The sequence below is a fragment of the Aulonocara sp. 'chitande type north' Nkhata Bay genome, linkage group LG23 (genome assembly GCF_057382095.1).
Source record: "Aulonocara sp. 'chitande type north' Nkhata Bay isolate Kocher_YH1m ecotype deep benthic linkage group LG23, A_spYH_male_GT1.1, whole genome shotgun sequence".
Classification (NCBI taxonomy): Eukaryota; Metazoa; Chordata; class Actinopteri; order Cichliformes; family Cichlidae; genus Aulonocara; species Aulonocara sp. 'chitande type north' Nkhata Bay.
The window spans coordinates 45780860-45799616 of NC_141365.1; the positions used below are offsets into that span (position 1 = coordinate 45780860).

General features: G+C 41.9%; 3 protein-coding genes across 3 annotated transcripts in view; all 3 read left to right on the forward strand.

The window, feature by feature from the left end:
- LOC147302771 (ribonuclease inhibitor-like) overlaps positions 1–18757 on the forward strand; it is a 192669-nt gene that overhangs the window by 83600 nt on the left and 90312 nt on the right. The gene's annotated exons all lie outside the window — the stretch shown is intronic.
- Positions 1–18757, forward strand: part of LOC147302776 (ribonuclease inhibitor-like) — a 71533-nt gene that overhangs the window by 16726 nt on the left and 36050 nt on the right. Inside the window, exon 3 of the mRNA XM_086282112.1 lies at positions 791–967. Coding sequence (XP_086138238.1) covers positions 791–967 — 177 coding nt within the window. The remainder of the gene's footprint in view (positions 1–790; positions 968–18757) is intronic.
- Positions 8195–8802, forward strand: LOC147302777 (dynein axonemal heavy chain 5-like). Its single transcript, XM_086284563.1, has 3 exons — positions 8195–8395; positions 8463–8537; positions 8659–8802. Exons 1-3 carry the CDS (start codon positions 8195–8197, stop codon positions 8800–8802), a joined length of 420 nt encoding a protein of 139 aa, XP_086140689.1.

An 18757-nucleotide genomic window follows, 5' to 3' on the forward strand; every position in this document is an offset into this window, starting at 1 on the left:
ATAAATATTGAGTAAGAACTGGACTCTCATACAGCGAGACTCAAATGCCTTTAAACATCAGCTTATCCTGCTGATCCAAGTCCAACACTGAGTTTGTAAAAACATGTTTGTCAATCATTTTGTTTGGTTTCTGAGGAAAATGATTCAATAAGTTGCTGCTAATACACAACATTTCATCATATTTCCTCATAACCCTCTTTTGTCTGACCATTTGATCCCATTTGAATTTGCAATAAAGGATCCACAGAGTTTGGTGACAATAATGACAGTAGATGTTTGTGTGAAAGTGCTGGAAGCAAATGAGTGTGTGATGTTCTTTCAGTGTTGCACTTTGTAGACGCTCCCTGAGCACTGGTCTCACAGCCAGCTGCACATAGAGACCAGTGTTGTTAGTCCAGGTCAGAAGATGACTTGTTGGAATGAAAATGAGCTTGTAGTTTGTCTGCTTTAATAATGTGACTGGAAAAAGGTGTTGGACTTCAAATATGTCCATTTCTGTCACACTTCACCTTTAAAAGTGAAGCCATGTGGTTCCTGGAAGGAAAAACACGACTTTTTCAAGTCTTTGTCCTGTTTTTATGAGAAATGTACGACTTTAATGTGAAACATTCAGAGTTTTTTCTCTTGTTGTGTTTGTTTGAAGCTGCTTCCTGTTGGCTTCAGCTGTTTGGAGTTTCCATTTTCTAAACTTCTACATTCTGAACCTTCTTCAGCTCTGAACAGATGATGAAACACTGAATGATTTCAAGCACTTTGTCTAATAAACTTACATCTTTCATTCTTTATACAGATTGAGGAGCTGTGGTTTGTCAGAGATCAGCTGTGATTATCTGGCAGCAGCACTGAAGTCCAACCCCTCCCATCTGAGAGAGCTGGACCTGAGCTCCAACAACAAGCTGCAGGATCCAGGAGTGAAGCATCTGTGTGGTTTCCTGGAGAGTCCAGGATGTAAACTTGAAACTCTGAGGTCAGTCAGCATGTTTTAGTTGTGCTGAGATGAATAAGATGTGAAAGTTGTGCTGACACTAAACTGCAGACATCAGGCTGATATTATACTGATCCACACTGAGGATCTTCATGGTAAAGTCTGTTTTCTTCTTCTCTGGTTTAGTCCATTGACTGCAGCAGAACAATGTTCACATTTCAAACCTTCAAAGAAGAAGAAAAATCCTCCACTGGAAAATTCACTGTGAAACTCTCAAACTCTTCATTGCACCTTAAAGTCTGTGTGACACTGAAATCCAAAGCAAAATGTGCGTTTGCTTTACAGACAGCAGTCCAACACAAACATACACACATCATCCAAAACACAGTCCAACATCCAAATCTCCTCCACTGCCAGCATGAATGATGGGAAAGAGAAGGAGCAACACTCTGACATTCAGGGTTAGAATGAGTTTCATCAAGCAGACTGTGAAGATCAAAGCTGCATTAGAAAGCTTACATGAATGAATGAGTGGACAGAAGTGGACAGAGATCATCTGAAGCACTTCAAAGGCTTTAAATCAGCACATTTCTCTTTATTCTTTATCAACTCTGTTAGTTTCTCTCAGTTTTCTGTGGAATGAAGCTAACAGCAGGCTAATAAGATGCTGACCAATAGGTTTCTATTAAAGGTTGTAATTTGTATATGAAAAAGTGCTTTGGCTCAGCAGGGATCAGCTTACAGGTAGAATACAGCTGCTGGATGGGATTAGCATGTCATAGCTATCTACCAAACTGCTAACTGGGGGATTTCAGGCCATCTATGGATCATTTTTGCTAACTGTTTATTCAGCTTAGGCTCACAGGGCTGCAGCCTGTGCCCTAGCTGTCATAGGGCAAGAGGCGTGATCCACCTGCACAGGTGAGCAGTCCATCACAGGGCCAACAGAGAGCGACAGAGAAGCACTCCCTCACATCCACACCTACAGCCAATGTAGAAGCACCAATGAACCTAAGCAGCATTTCATTGGACTGTGGGAGAACATCCAACCTCCACAGAAAGGCCCAGCTGACCAACAAGCTTCAACCTACAACCTTCTTGCTCTAAGGCACTAGTGCTAACCACTTTTGCCCATTTCAGCCCAAATCCTGCATCTTCCTGTTTCTGACTCCAGGCCAGCTCCACTAACACTTTCTCATCAGACACTGCCACCTAGTGGAGGAAGTCTTAGTTCCATTTGAAGCTTCAGATTACAGTTAGTTCCTTTACAAAGAGGTGGAGGTGGTGGGGCCACAGCACCATCATCACTGAGTGCCATAGGACACTTAACCTTTGTTTCCATATGCTGGGAACTTCCTGTTGTTCCAAGGAGGACTGGAAAATGTGTGAAAATCTCCCAGTCAGTTCCTCACAGCACACTTCAATCATTTCCCTCCCACAGCATCAGGACCAGGGCTTTTTCTCTCTTTGGTCCCACTAAGAGATTTCCACACAAACACCTCATCAGTGGGACTCTCAGAGCTACCAGCCCTTTGCTACAATCACAAAGCTCTTCATTGAAATCAATGATATCAAAGCTGGAATCAAATGAGTCCAAGTCTTCTGCTGATTCAGCATCACATTCATCTTTGCTCCTTGTTCTGCATCCCCACCATGGCCTTCATTCCTTTCCAAGCCAGCCTTGAGTGTCCTTTATTCAGCTCATCCTCTGCTTTACTTTTACACCTGATTTTAGCTGCTTTATCTCTCTTTCAACAGGTTTCTGTGCCTCAATCTTTTTCTTCTCTCCCTCATAACAAGACAGCTTCTTCTGCCTGAGAACATGTTGGAGTGATTTACTAATCCAGGGCTGCTTATTGGGGAAAATACTTCCTGTTTCCAAAGTAATCCCCATTTTTCCCAGAAAGAAATGTCAGTAGAAATCGATGATCTAAGTGAGAACATGAGCCTTTCAAAAGTCCCAGTGGGTGCAGTCAAAGCAGTCCCTCAGTCCCAGTATAGAGTCTTTGGTCCAGACTGGAACAGCTGTGTGCCCAGTTTGAGCTCTCTTCAATGCTGTGACCTGACAGACCCAGAGGGGCCATCACATCACATTTAGAAGCTCCCCTGATGGAGCCACAACACATGTCCAATACTTAGTCTGTCTTGTTGGACCAACTGGAAGAAATGATTCAAGGACTTAGTCACAGAACAGAGATTCAAATCTCCAAAATCCAACTGGCTGCATCAGGACATATAGTCTGAAACTCTGCACAGTTTCCTGTTTGAAGCTGCTTCCTGTTGGCTTCAGCTGTTTGGAGTTTCCATTTTCTAAACTTCTACATTCTGAACCTTCTTCAGCTCTGAACAGATGATGAAACACTGAATGATTTCAAGCACTTTGTCTAATAAACTTACATCTTTCATTCTTTATACAGATTGAGGAGCTGTGGTTTGTCAAAGATCAGCTGTGATTATCTGGCAGCAGCACTGAAGTCCAACCCCTCCCATCTGAGACAGCTGTACCTGTATGGAAACAACCTGAAGGATCCAGATGTGAAGCAGCTGTCTGATCTTCAGCAGAGTCCAGACTACAGACTGGAGACTCTGAGGTCAGTAGAGTGATGGAGTGAGTGGGTGGTGCTGTCAGCAGTATTGTACTAAACACAGTCAGTATGAAACAAAGATCCAGTGTTTCCTGTAAAGCTGCAGCTTCTCAGTGAAGCTGTGAGAGGAGAACGGTGACAGGCTTCAGGATTGGACACAAACACTTCCTGTTTCTCACCTTTATGGTCACCATAGTAACGGCTGACACGCTCTGATCAAACACTGTCAACAGCCAATCAGCTCTCTGAACAAAGCAGCACGCAGACCAATGACTGCATTGATTTCCAAGTTTAAAGCAGTGAAGAACACAGTCTGTAGGTGAGGAAGAATTTAGTGAGAGCAGATGTTTGGATGGAATTCCTCCAGTTAACAGCTGGAACCGTCCATCTGGATTGTTGGGCTTGTTGTTGGGGTTCCTACAGAGCTCAGAGTGGACACACCAAGGTTCTTCTAATGAATGAAAGTCCAAACTCAAACTAGGAGGGAAAAACATTTTCAGCAACTTCAATAAAAATCCAAAGATTAGAAAAAGTGAAGCAACAATGAGTCCTAGTACAGTCCCAGCACTGACGTCCCTGCTGCTCTTTATACTGGATGTGCTGCATCACTGACTGACAGCTGATGAAGAGTCTCTGGAAACACTCGTTTATCTCCTCTGCTCTTCCTCCTTCTCTCTGCAGGTGGATGTCGTGGCAATAAACAGGACGGTGTGTGTGCTGAGAGAGGAGCAGCTGTGTCCTGATGATCCAGAGAGGTTGAAGCAGCAGCAGCTTGTGTGTAGAGACGCTCTGACTGGGCCATGTTACTGGGAGGTGGAGAGGAGAGCTTCATCCAGCAGTGACTGACAGAGGAATGAAGTGCAGATGACTGTCAGTGCTGCAGAGTGAACTGCTCTGAGAACAGCTCCACTGTCAGACACAATGTAGAGTCCAGCATCAGCCCTGTGTGTCCCTCTGGATCTGACAGAGGATCATCAGTGTATCTGGACTGCTCTGCTGCTGCTCTGTCCTTCTACAGTCTCTGCACAGTCTCTGTCTCACTCTGGAAAGATTTTACAACTTGTTGTAATTACAGAACGTTAATATAATATTCAAACATGTGATCTTCTCTTTATTTCTGAATCTTTACCAAATAAAGAAAAACCAAACTAACAAACAGAAGCTGTCGTGTCCTTTTTCACCACATCTGTGAATCTTTTCTGTGTTTTTCCTCTTTTCCTCCTTCCTGCAGCTCCATCTTCATCATTCTGTGTCCAGTATATGTGAACACGTCCAAAGCATCTGAGCCTCATGTTACCCGTTTGTGTGAGTTACGCCTGTCGTTGTGTTGTGGTGTATAAATAAGGGGCAGGAGACAGCGCTGGATCTCTGAGTTCTTTACTCTCAATTTCTGCAACATCTGCAATATATAGAAATGCAAACCTGTGAGCTGTGTGTGTTGTGCGTCTGCTCGGCCACCTCTCCTCCGGCCGTGCTGGAAGCAGCTGTGCGTTTGACAGTTTTATCGACTCGACAATAATCGAACAAATTAAATGTTCAAAAATATCAACTTAAGCACTTCAAAGTCAACAAAAAGCTTAAAACAATGAAATAATATTTCACTGACAAAACAACAGCTCATAAGAACGATACACAAAATAATACAGAAACAAACAAATAAAAGTTATTAACCAGGATCCATGTTTTTGTCACAAACACTGAATCAGCTGATTCACTCTTTATGTTTCTGAGTTTGTTTTGTGATTATAGTTCTGGTTTCTGTTTCTGTGTCTTCACTGTGTCCCACGTCTCCTTACTTTGGACTGTCTGTCCTGTCACTGAAGGTGTCTGCCCAACAAGGACGTGGTGCTGAATGCATCCAGACCCCTGCTGACTGTCTTTGCAGCTTCGGTCAAAGGTACAGTGTCCACTGTGACCCTGAGAGCAGGACACAGCCAGAGGTGAGTCAGCAGTTACAAACTAAATGCTGCTGACATGAATCAAACTGCTGGATAACCCACTGCTCATGAAAATGGCACCTTTCTGTTGCTTTTTGAGATTACTGAGAATATTTGAATTGTGACTCAGATGGCAGATGCAGGCTCTCAGCCTCCAGCTGAAACTTCCAGTCCTCCCCCAGCCAGAAGCTCTGATGCTGGGCTGAGAGACTTTGATCCTTCCCTGGATCCAGAAATCCAGGAGGGAGAAGGAGAACAGGACCTCCTTCCTGATCTGGAGAGGCCTGAGGGAAAGAAAGATGGAGCAGACAGAGCTTTGAACAAATCCAAACCTCCTGAGCTTCACCTCCACAAAGGTGCAGACACTGATGCACAGATTCACATGTGACACCTGCAGCGTCCAGCTTGTGCCGCTGACATTATCTCCACTCTGATACAAGCCTCATTCACTCGCTCACACACGTTCATACAATCACCTTTTCCTCACAGTCACACACATGAATGTAATGAGGGGAACTCGGGGTTCACTGTCATTCCTCAGGATCCTTTGATATGCAGACTGGAGGCTCTGTGGATGAAACACCGACTGTCTGAACCACTCTGAAGTCTTCATGATGGACTTCATCCTGATTAACACTACAATACTTGTTAGAGGCCTTTTATATGTAATAATATTCTTTTCCATTAAAGCTCTGAACATTCTCACTCTTTCTTGACCAGGTGTGACAGGTGAAGGACACCGGCGAATAGGAGGACAGAAGCTGAGAGCCATTAGTCACATGACTTCAGCTGCTGCTGCCTCACCAACCACTGGCCCCTCGGTGAGTCTAGAGTTACAGCAGTGACCACAGGAAGTGCACACGTGTGATCTAAAGCTACATGTGGGCCTGTGACCATCAGTCTTCTCACTGTGGTAGACGGGTTTGTGAGTCCCTGTGATGCTGGGAGTGTCCAGGACAGTCGCTCCTGATCGGGTCTCTCATGGAAAGCTGGTCCCAGGAATTCCTGGAAAATTCCTCCACAAAAGAGAACTGGGAACATAAGTGCAGAGTGACAGAGGTGCTCAGCAACCCTGCTGTTATATGGGAATAGAACCAGAATAGTCGGCAACCACTTGAGTTAAGTTAGCCAAAGAGATGCGACTCAGACTGACTTCATCATGTTGGCAACGTGTCTGCATTGATAAACTCCAGTTATTGACAAATCAGAGAATAATTCCAGTCGTTCAGAGACAGATTGTGATTGTTTGGAGGATGTAATCGTTTCCCTTCAGGGAGCGTGTTGGACGCTCAGTGTCCGGGTGATTAGCTGATGCAACTACTTAGAATCAGTTTGTGAATATGAAGAAAATCAGTGCAGTCACTGGACAAACTCTGATTCTTCCTAGTTTCACTCTTGTTTCAGTCCAGTGTGACTGAGGTGGTAAAAAATGATCTGACTTTTAGCCACACAGCTGTCTGCTAGAGAAAAAGCCTTTGTGCACAACTTTCTTAAAGGCAAACGGCACCATGTTCACTGCAGCTGCAGCAAACGCAGCAAAGAGTGAAAGTTGGACTGAGAATGTTGTGACTGTTTCATGAGAAAGAGCAGGAAAACAAGCATCACACACCCAGACACAGTGCTGGGATTAGAATTAGACTTTAGAGCCAAATGTAGGACAAAAGCTTTAATATGAAAGAGGAAAACCCAACAACAGCCAGAGCATGAAGCTCAAATCTATACCAATCACCAAGAAAGCTGACAGGCCTGTGACACGTCAGAGACGCCGTTCAAATCATAAAGAAGTTGGTTTATTGACAAAATGTAAAAAACCAAAAGAATCAAGTCAACCTTCAGTTTCGAGCGAGTAGACCAATCAGGCACAGCAGCAGCTCTAGAATAAGCAACAATTTGATGTCTTACAAACAACCTTTCATATACACACATACATATGGCTCATATGCTGTTTAAAAAGGGCTCAAAGACCCAACAGATTACACAAAGTACAAAAACACTTTCATTCAGACAACAGTCAGCTGTGCACGAGACAGAGAGCCGACTACAGTTAGTAACATGGACTCACTTTGTTTCAGACACGACACAAAGTAACACAAAGCCACAAAGAGCAGAAACATCAAAGAGGAGGCAGAGCAGCAGCAACTCTCCATGAGCTGTGAGGCTAACAGCCACCCACACTTCCTGTGATGCATAATGAAAACAACATTAACCTGAAGGATGATAACAACAGAAAGAAGTCTAAGCTAACGTTACACAGCGCTCACACAGCGCTGACTGTACAGGCCTCACACAGCTACGACCTGCATCCACAACACCTGATTCTACTGAACACAAACAAGTTAATGATATATGAGCAATCCAGGGAAGGCTTCCAGGAAGGTGAGGATCCAAAGACAGCTCTACAACAGCATCAGTCAGCAACAATGTTACTAATCACTGACTCTTTCATCCTTTTATACTCAATCAAAAAGTGCTGTGTTCACATTTGTTTCTGCTGAAATCCAGAGACTGAAAATGCGTCTTTTTAAAGTTTGAATAAACTGACTGAACTTCTCACGAGTCCAACCGTGAGGAACACTTCCCCCCATGACACATCACAGGACAACGTCTCAGTGGAGGGGGGACAGTAGCTCAGTTTAGGCAGTCACACTCAGAATCGATGCCTCCAGTCAGGGTCAAACGTGGTCCTCAGAAACCTGCAGATGTTTGGGCCAAGCTCTCACTGGTCTCTGCGTCTGTAGACTGAGCTGATGTTTCTCCAGGTGTCTGGTAAAAGGACGATGCTGCTGTCCAATGAGGCGAGGAGAGAAGTAGCCAAACAGGCGAGAGCCGTGAAGGAGGAACGGCGGGCAGCTCTGGATGCCCGACATAAATACCTGATGAGCAGGCTGGCAGACGCCGGCAGCCTGGAGGAGGCGGCGGTGGAAGACGCCATCGTCTCTGATGACAGAGTAAGTTCAGAGACGTGATCCTTCCTCAGAGTTGAACCTTTGAGTCATTAATGTCTGATTCTTCCAGTTCAGTCTGATCCATGAATTCTTTGCTGCAAACGGATCCAAGAAGCTGATTTTCTTCTATCAGGATGTCAAACAGGTAACTTTGATCACATTTCAATGACTGACACATGAAGGTCTAACCGCTCTTCATAATCTGCTGTCCTGTTTGTTGCAGCGTACTTTGTATTCATATCTTTTAATATCTGCCTTTCTCCCAGAGTCTGTCCTCCCGTCAGTCTTCCTTTGTGGACGCATCAAACTCAGCTGTGGCTCAGAGGAAACTCTTCCTCACTACGGGGAACTCTGAGGTTGGCTTCAGCTTTTTATGTTTAGTTCATGTGAGAATCACAGAAAAATGCTGATATGAGTGGAAGCTTCTGCTGGGAAATTGGCAAAGAGCAGATTATTGAACAGCGAGGCAGACAGTTCATTTCAGTGATGCCAGTTTATTAGAAACGAGGACTGTGGGGCTGCTGGAAGTCAGGACGGCCGTTCTCTGGATAAACCTGACAGCTGAGGTGGAGAGCAGGATTTATCCACAGACGGCTTCTTCCAAGCAAATGTCCTGAACACACCTGAGCTGAGGGTTACACAGTGTGTCCTGTGTGATCTCTGCTTTATGGTGGTTGAATCTCACAAATGTGACCATCAGACCTGACGACTTATTTGTGATGTTTTAATTAAAAATATCCTGGGTGAGGTGTTTGGGGCCTGTCCCATGAGGAGGAGTCTCCAGGGCAGACCCAGGACACACTAGAGAGGTTATATCTCTCAGCAGGCCTGGGAATGCCTCAGTATTGTCCTGGATATGCTGGAGGAAGTGGTTGTTTAGGGAGGTCTGGGATTGTCTGCTTAGACTGCTGCACCTGTGACCCGGGACCAGATAAACAGGAAATGGATGTTTGAAATTCAAAGAAATCCTCTTTTAATAATGAGGAAAAAAGACAGCAGGAGATCCATCGCAACTAACAAAACACTTCAAACACATCAATGCATCAACTTTAATCAACTTCATTTGGTTCAAATGAAGGAATCTAACAAAGCACTCACTAAAATGAAACACCAGTTAGTTTCCCGAGCTCAACAGGTCGAACAGCTGAGTTTGGTTTGCGGTGCAGTTTTTATTTCTTCTAGATAACTTGGGTTATTTGCACAGGAAGGTTTTTTAAATGTATTTCTTAAGTACGATCTTATATGGGGGTTGATTTTATAGCATAACAGAATAATGTAATAACTCTAATAGAGTATAAAACATTTGCAGAATGAAGTACAAGGTGAAGAAAAGTCAGAACGTCCCTATTTGAAAATACAGTCTCAGAAGGTCAGAGATGGACAAATTCAGCTACAGAAACATGTGGCCATTTTTTTAAAGCCATAGAGCATATTACAGACGACACAAAGAGCAAACACTGTAAACTTCTAACCACAGACCTCACACAGCTCACACACGTCAGAGTGAAGCTGTCATTTCCTGAAGCTTCCACACAAGAGAACTGGCAACAAGGTGGAGTCCTCATGGATCACTAGCAGAGAAATGTGGGTGGGTGCCAGACCACATGGACTCGACTCACTTTATTTCATACAAAGGAGCAGACTAATGCTGTCATCCTTAAAGACTAACTAGAAACAAGCAGTGCGCTCGCATCGACTCGACTTGTTTTGCAAGTTTGAAGTGAGATGGTACTTTGGAGTCAGCCTCCCGAGATGATGGCTGGCTGGTTTTTGAAAAAAATCTCATATTTATACAATGAGCAGCAGACTTTCCTGACTTGCAGAGGTCAACGTCCTCCTCAGTCATGCGCCATGAGTGGCACAGATACTATTCATCAAATAACTAACATGGCCTTGATTGTTACTCCAGAGACTTATCTGCGATGTAGCTTTATAGCATTTTCATTAGCAATCGTATGATTTGTGTTACAATGACCTTTGTGGACGGGCCCGGACCCCCAGGCCTCGTCCGTGACGCCGACGGTGAGCGCAACGTTTTTGTTTTCTTGCGCTTAAAATAACCTGATCAGCGTTCTGCGGACGGTTTGTTTACATTTCTCACATCTCTGATTGTTCACACGGGTTGGACACGAGCAGAGAGGGCTTTCAAGATGAAAAAGCCAACGTGAAACTTTAACGGACGACAAAGTTTTTCAATCAAATCTCCGTCACACCCTTCCTTGACCTCATCACGTTATCCACCTTAGTCAAGGAACAGTGGTTCGGGAAAATATGCATTTGTTTTTTGGACCAGTTTAAAACGTATCTCAACTAGTGATGTGCGGATCGATACTGAAATATCGATTCCTCCGATACCCGTCATTGTGTCCGGCCCCTTGGCGTGCACACTCACAACAATGGCTGAGCGTAAACAGAGTCATGTGCAGACGTATTTTACCTCCACGAACAGCTGAGACGTGGTTTGCCATACATGTGGCAAGAATGTGAGGTGTTGTGGTAACACCGCTGACCTGGTCAAACACCTCAGAGTGAATCACATCACAGAATATGACGAGCGTATGTTGAGGCGAACTGAAGAGGAGGAGAGGGAGAGGTGCTGCCAGGGCGAGACAGACGTCTCTCACGGAGTCCTTTAATGCTGCAGGCAGGCAACAAATAGCCACAACTTCAGGTTTTTCATTTCTATATGATAATTCTGCATCATTAAGTGATAAGAACAAGTAATCTGATGTCCTGTGATCATTACGACGCTATAATTTGAGATAAAATAAAAGATAGAGTAAAAAAAATAAGTTTTTGTACAGAGTATCGTATCAGATCAGTATCGTCGATACCACCCTGAATTTTACTTGGTATCGGATCGGAAAGGAAATCAGTGGAAATCAAATCCTGCTTCTACAGGTGTCCAGTTCATTCACTCTGACCCCTCCAGATAAGCGTTGCCAGTTCTCACTGTGCTGTAGATCACATTTTCTTGTGTTTGGGGTTATAACGGTTACTTTTGAGGTCTGTGTTATAAAGCAAGTTAATCCTGAATTTAACTGGAGAAGACAAATTCCCACTGCGTGGTGTAGTGCACAGCCAGGCATTCTTTACATTAGTTCGTTTGACAAAACCAAAAAGCCGAAAGTATTTACTTGGAGTTTGGTTTGATGAAATAAGTGCCAGAATCAGTGAATACAAATGATTCCAATGACATGGTCGAAGGACAAATCCCTCAAGAAAAGCACGACTAGCACATTAAGTTTGTTTGTAATCATCATCATCTCTAACACCATGCGCACAACAGTGATTTTGTTACAGAACACTAAGATAGTAAAATCTGGGAAATGATGATATTTCTTTCCAAAACTTCCTGTCTGGAAGACATTAAAGCTGCTGTGCCACCTGCAGCTTCTTTCAATCTATGTTATGTGAATATATCTTTTTTTTTTGGGTTTGAACATCCATTCAAACTCACTCTCTGCCTAGCAAGTGTCATTCCCTCATTTCCTTGGGGTCCAGCTTCACATACGTGGCACTGAGCCTTTTCCTTTGTCACCTCTTTCTGCTACATGCCTCGCCTCCCAGTTTCTTGGTCTATTTTCTTCATTTCACTAACTACACTTCTTTTTCTTTGTAAAGCTCTTCCTTCAAATACTTTCAAAATCACTTTTCTTTTTTCCCTTTCTTCTGTGCAGAGAAGCCGTCAAACCCCTTCTTGGCAGTTTATCTCAATAAAGCTGTACTATCCCAGCCATCTGGTAAGTCTTCCCTACTACCCAGAGCCTGTTTATACTCCTGCATGTCTCTGCCTTCACTCACTTCCTCTTCTTGATGTCCAAACTCATCCTTCAAACTACCATTTGATGCTGCATAGCTGCATTCTCCCTGACACCTCCTTGTCTCCTGTCTTTTTGATTTCACCTTCTGCATAATATTTAGTTGCCCTGTGTGCAGCTTCCTCCACTTTCATATATTTCTACAAGTTCCTCCCTGTTCTTGAAGTATGTGTGCACCACGGCCATTTCCACTTGGAAAATCTGCCCCACATCTGTCTTTCTAGATTTCTCTCCTAAACACCACACCTACCCAACACCTCATAACCTCTGTTCCCTTCACCTAAATGTCCATTGAAGTCTGTGTCAATCACCACTGTAGTATGTGGTCTCTTGCACACAAAATGTGTCTACCCTCCACCTCCATAATATGAGTCCGCCAGCCCTCCCATTGCCAGTCAGAGTCCATAACAAGTCAAAAACATAAACAGCTCGAACGTATTATTTATTTAAAAGAGAGAGAGAGAGAGAGAGAGAGAGAGAGAGAGAGCTCAGTTGTCCTTGCTCTAGCATCAAGAGTCAGTGACTGGCTGTTCACTGCAGGCTCAGCAGTCCAATGGCCGATCAGCAACAAAACAAATAAAAAAATAAGACACGTTCTTGATTATGACAACAAACCACATCCAAAAAAATATGACAGCAACACTTTAAGTTTTGTGTGCATTCATCATGTGCAACTCTGCAGAAAGTCTCATGTCAAGGATGTGTGGACAGGGGGGCTATTAAAAAGTTCCAGTATACAGAATAGAAAACCATCAAATGAATGAAATAAAATCTGTTGTCACAGTGGTTTTTGAAGGAACAATTACTTCACAGATGGACAGCCTCATTATATTTGAGTTAAATCTGATGATACACACTTCACGTCACCCTAGTTACATGTTTTTATTTGCCATGTGTATGTTATCCAAGGGAGGAAGAAAATGAAAAAGAAAACTTTTGATGTGTCCAGACATTTCTTCACATCAGCTGCCAGCAACCAGTTTCAGCATGTACAACTGTTGCAGTAAGTGTGCTCATGCAGACCAACTATGCTGGTCCACTGTTCTTAATGGTGCTGCATGTTGAGAAAGAAGTGAAACAAATGTTTTGTTTAACAAGTCCACTAGTGTTAGAATAACTTGGCATTTCCAATCTGTTTCTGCTGTAGTTCAATGAAAGGTTTCAGTTACTTAAGTTTGAGAAAAACCAAAAAAACAAATTGCGTTTACAATTGTAGTTTCATCTTGTTATAAGATATTTGAAATAAAAACAAACAAAAAACATGAACAAACAAACCACAAACAAACAAACCACAAACAAACCACAAACAAACAAACCACAAACAAACAAACCACAAACAAACAAACCACAAACAAACAAACCACTACATTTTCAGAAATATTTCTGCAGTCTGATTTACAAGTATAAACTTTCTGACCAAAACGCCACAATTTCATCCCTCAAACAAGTTGTCAACTGTGTCAACGACCAATGAGGACATCACTGCTACACTTGATGATACTCACACCTTGAAAAAGTGCAAAGGTTTCCCAACAGGACTTCGACGGTTGGTCTTCTTGATCAAGCTATAATCTGTTCTCATCAAAACCGCCATAAAACCAGTTTGACAGGATGATGCTGATAAATCCCTCTAGACCTTTTTGTGACAGTATTAAAAGCTTGCTGGAAATTCTCTGTACTCATATTTGTGCTCAGTATCTGTAGGAGCCATTTTTGTGTGGGTACCTCATGTATGCCACTAGGGGTCACCTTTTGTGTTACATATGGTGTGTCTATTTAAGGTAGATAGGTCATTAGCAGCAGGTGTGTTGTTGTTGGGAAGGAGCAAACAGATTGTGACCGCTGCGCTGTTATGTTAAATTGTGTTGGAATAAAGAATCTAAAGGACAAGATAAGTATGGTTTCAGTTATTGAACTAAGTTTAATACGTTTATTCATACCAGTGACATTGCATTAACCTGCCAACAAACAGCTTAGTGGCTTTAAATGTAGGCTTAGCCTCGACAGCATCTATAACACCATTAAAATGCAGTAATGGCCACACAAAAAATAAAACGTGACCATATTCAGTTTAAGCCATTTTATGTGGTTTAGTTTATACACTTGAATCACAGTAGATGATAGCTTTCTGTTTTTAAATGTCTCCATTTATTGCAAACACTATAGTTACTGTTCTGCCTTTTATAAGGTAAACTGGATATTATGGTTGCAAACGGCCCTAGAGCTCCCTCTAGTGGCTGCTTTGTAATATGGGTTTGACTACTTTGGGAAAGGAACAATGAGAAGGTGAAAAAATCAAAGATGGCGGAAAGTTATCGTTCTAAGCTGATATGGACCTTAAAATGTTGTTGCCTTGGACAAGATATGTCTGTAAGTATGAGTGACGATAAAATAATTATTATCTTTTGTTTTGTGTAAAAATGGTACGATAATTTGTACATTTGAAAGTTTTATCTTGTTATCAAATCACTTTGATTGTCACATCACATGTGCAGGTACACTGGTACAGTACATGTGAGTGAAATTCTTGTTTGCGAGCTTCACAAGCAACAGAGGTGTGCAAAAATACAATAACGTAAAACAAGCAAAATATAAGAACGGCTAAATCTGAGACTAATAAATATATGTACAATATATAATAGTACATGTTTTTCTACGTGCGCGCGTGTGTGTGTACATATTTTACAAATTAAATAGAGTAAACAATAAAATAAAATATACAGAGGTTGGTAGTTGGACATGTGCAAAACAAGTGGCATTTATATACAGTGTGTAGTAGGGCTGCTCAATTAATCGAATTTTATTCACGATTATGATCTGGGCTTTCAACGATCATTAAAAATGACTGAGCCGATTATTAGCCCCTCCCTCATTTATCCGCGACACCTTAAAGGCCGGTCCGTGAAAATATTGTCGGGCATAAACCGTCCGTGGCGCAAAAAAGGTTGGAGACCGCTGATTAAGAGGACCCGAGGGAAGCTCGGAAAGCTAAGCAGAAGTTATTTGGAGAGTGACTGCCGTTGGTTGAAAAGAGAGTTAAAAAAAAAACAAACTTCAGTGGTGTTGCACACTATTTTATGTTATTTTTTTAAAGTCATTGTTAACCCTTTAAAGCCGGTCAGAGCAGCATGCTCCGTTTTGCGTAACTATTTTTAAATCCCTGTAGAACCTGAACCGTGTAAGCTAGCACAATAATTTGTTTTGCATATGAAACCGGAGGAGTTGTACTTACATCTTATGCCATCAGCTTGTCCTCGGTCACGGTTTCGTTCCACATATTTCAGTCTCCTGAGAAAGAAGAGGCGCTGCTGCGCCTTCTTCACTGTTTTGTTTATGTGTACTGACCACGTAAGATCCTCAGCCAGGTGTACACCAAGGAAGCGGAAGCTGCTCACTCTCCACAGCAGCGCCGTTGATGGTGATGGGGGTGTGTACTTCTCTGCACCTCCGGAAGTCCACTATCAACTCCTTTGTCTTTGCGACGTTGAGGGTGAGATGGTTGTCTTGACACCAGTGGGTCAGGGCGCTGACCTCCTCCCTGTAAGCCGTCTCATCACCTTTGGTGATAAGACCCACCACTGTAGTGTCGTCCGCAAACTTCACAATGATGTTGGAGTTGTTAGTGGCTGTGCAGTCATAGGTGTAGAGTGAGTACAGGAGAGGGCTCAGTACACACCCCTGTGGAGCACCAGTGTTCAGTGTGATGGGGGATGAGGTGATGCTGCCCAGTCTGACTACTTGGCGTCTATCAGACAGGAAGTTAAGGATCCAGCTGCAGAGGGAGCTGCTCAGTCCTAGATCCTGCAGATTCCTGTCCAGCTTCGAGGGAACGATGGTATTGAATACTGAGCTGTAATCTACTGTTAGCTTGCAGTAAGAGTGTAACAAGCTAGTTTACAATGTTAGTTAGCTAATACAGTATTTTGTACTTTCAGTTTTACGATGGTCAAAGAGAAGGCAATGGTCAGAGGCCATTCTTCAATAAATCAGCGCAGAAAGGAAAACAAGTCTGGTTATTGGAGCATCGTTATCTCGCTGTCTAGCTGGTGAAACTAAGGAACTCAGGGCGAGGACAGCAAAGTTACCAAAGGGGAAAAACTATCAAATTAAAACTGCATCATCTCAAAAATCACAAGTTTCTCTAAAATGTGTTTATTCTAGGGCTGCAGTTATTCATCATTTTAGTCATAAAGTATTTTATTGATTGTTCGAAAATTGAATTGGATTAGAAATAGTTTTCTTATTAATGAGCAATAATTATTATTATTCCAAAGAGAAAACACACGGGTCTGTTGGTTACCATTTTAGAAATTGCCATCCTTTAATGATTCATCTGTTAAAAAAAATATTTTGACTGCTTTTATCTAAAAAATATTTTGAGATGCTGAAATGCTGAAATAATAATAATAAAAAAAACAGACACTGATGTCAACATAAAGGTAAACACGCAATTTAGTTTCTTTAGTTTCTGGTTCTCTCCTGTATGGACTAGAGAACGCACGATACCACTTTTTTGTGTCCAGTATCGATATGAATCCGATACAGCGTATTTTTATAATCAATAAAACAGTTTTTTTAATATCTTTCTTTATTTTGTATAAGTTCATACTCAAATTTTAAAAAATAAAACATTAAAGTTATTTAGTTATACCTGTATGCAAAAAACACACTGCACCCAAAATATTTCATAGTTCAGCAACACTGATCAATCTAATAAACTTAAACCTGCACCATCCTCCCTATTCTGGTATTTTAAAGAGTACTTAGCAGAAATATTAAACAACCTAACTAATAGGGTTGCAAACTCCCAGCAAAAAAAAAAACTAAAGGGAACCATCGCCCACCCTCTGCCTCGTGATGCTTAATCGACATAATCGACTTTAATTTAATGCATGTATTTTAAAAAAATGCACAGAAATCAATTATTTTTCAACAACAATTAAATAGATTCAACATCTTTCTTCAACAGAACTGCAGACTGCACAGATGGTATCTTCCCAAAGGAAAAAGTACTATAACTTACTAGGGTATATATTAGACTTAATAGTTACTATATACAATATTAGATTTCTATACATTTTACGTTAGATAAAAACTTTGGTTATAAGATTCAGATAATTATTTATTAAAAGCGAGACATTTTAAACGAGAATAAGAAAGAAAAGTATTTCTTTGTGCCCCCCTTTTCCCTGTTAATGCCCCAGCTGGCCCCCTGGCAAAACTGTGCTAGACCCGCCCCTGCACAGTTACCAGCTGTCAGCTACTTATAGCATTAGGCATTAAAGTAATATTAAATAAATTCTAACAACAGCTTATCAAGCTTAAACGTGCTGCTGTGGTTTATCTGCTGGTTTCCTCTTTCTGGTGCAAAGTGGGAAACAAACAAGAGAGACGGAACTTGCGATCAGCTGATCATTGATTAGTTTCATGATTGAAGTAGCAGCAGGAGAGGGAGGGGGAGAGGAGGCGCGGCAGTCGCTCCATATATCGGTTGTTAAGCTTAACGTGGGAATGCGTTACAAACACTGAGAGAGAAACTTACAAACTTGCTTTACTTCTCTAGGACAGCTTTCACTGAGAAGAAATGCCGATTTGGAAACATGTAGCGAGGCACTAAATGCTCCACCAGACAACCGAGAGGTCTCTTGTTGTCACATGCAAGAAAGCATGCTCTGAAGAATATCCAGGTAGATAACTGTGGCGATATGTTGGTTATATTACTTTAAAGTGCAACTGGCTAATTCTTATTTTAGCCAACTCGAAAAGTAAAAATGATGCAACGACCTTGAAATAACACATTTATCTCACTGAAACATGTCATTTAAATAAAAACATTTACTGAAATTAAAATAAATATACTGAATATAATATGGCTCAGATTTAATGGAATATAATGATCCTTTTGTGTTGCTGTTAAAGAAAGGGATAATGTGTGATTACTGTTTTTAAACTATGGGCTACAAACTAAATCCTTTTATTATTTCTGTCCTCGGTTTTAACTCATTAATAATCATTAGGATGAAGCCCCCTAAAAAACAACGTAAAGGTCATGAAAATGTAAACAATTTGGCATTTTGATGATGCATCATCCACATTAAAAAGTATAGATCATATCAGCCCTGTATTTACTTGTATCGGAGACATAAAAAATCTTTCCGTATCGCACAGCACTACAGAAAGCTCTTTTCTAGGGTTGTATTAAACATCTGTAACTACCGTAACTCCTGATCCATTTCCTCAATTAAAAGAAGTCCAATGATTCCTGAGAGCAGCAACTCTGCACTTTTCATTAATATTTGCATCATTACGGTAATCCCAGGTACATTGTTGCAGCAGCCCCGTGAAGGCAAAGGTTGAGAGAATAGTGAGTGAGCGTGATGGAACAATGTTATCACATGTTTGGCTTCTTTTTACCATGTTTGTTTGTTTTGTTCTTTCATGTGTTATTTACCAAGATTTGGATGGTGTTCTGCCTCGAGTTACCATAATGTCCCTAACATCACAAAAAAGCACAGAGTTGCTGCTTTCAAGAACTGCTGGAATT

Coding starts and splice junctions, on each gene's coding strand:
- LOC147302777 (XM_086284563.1), top strand. CDS start 8,195: ATGTTTCTCCAGGTGTCTGGTAAAAGGACGATGCTGCTGTCCAATGAG. Junction 8,396..8,462: donor CCATCGTCTCTGATGACAGA/GTAAGTTCAGAG, acceptor TGATTCTTCCAG/TTCAGTCTGATCCATGAATT. Junction 8,538..8,658: donor TCTATCAGGATGTCAAACAG/GTAACTTTGATC, acceptor CCTTTCTCCCAG/AGTCTGTCCTCCCGTCAGTC.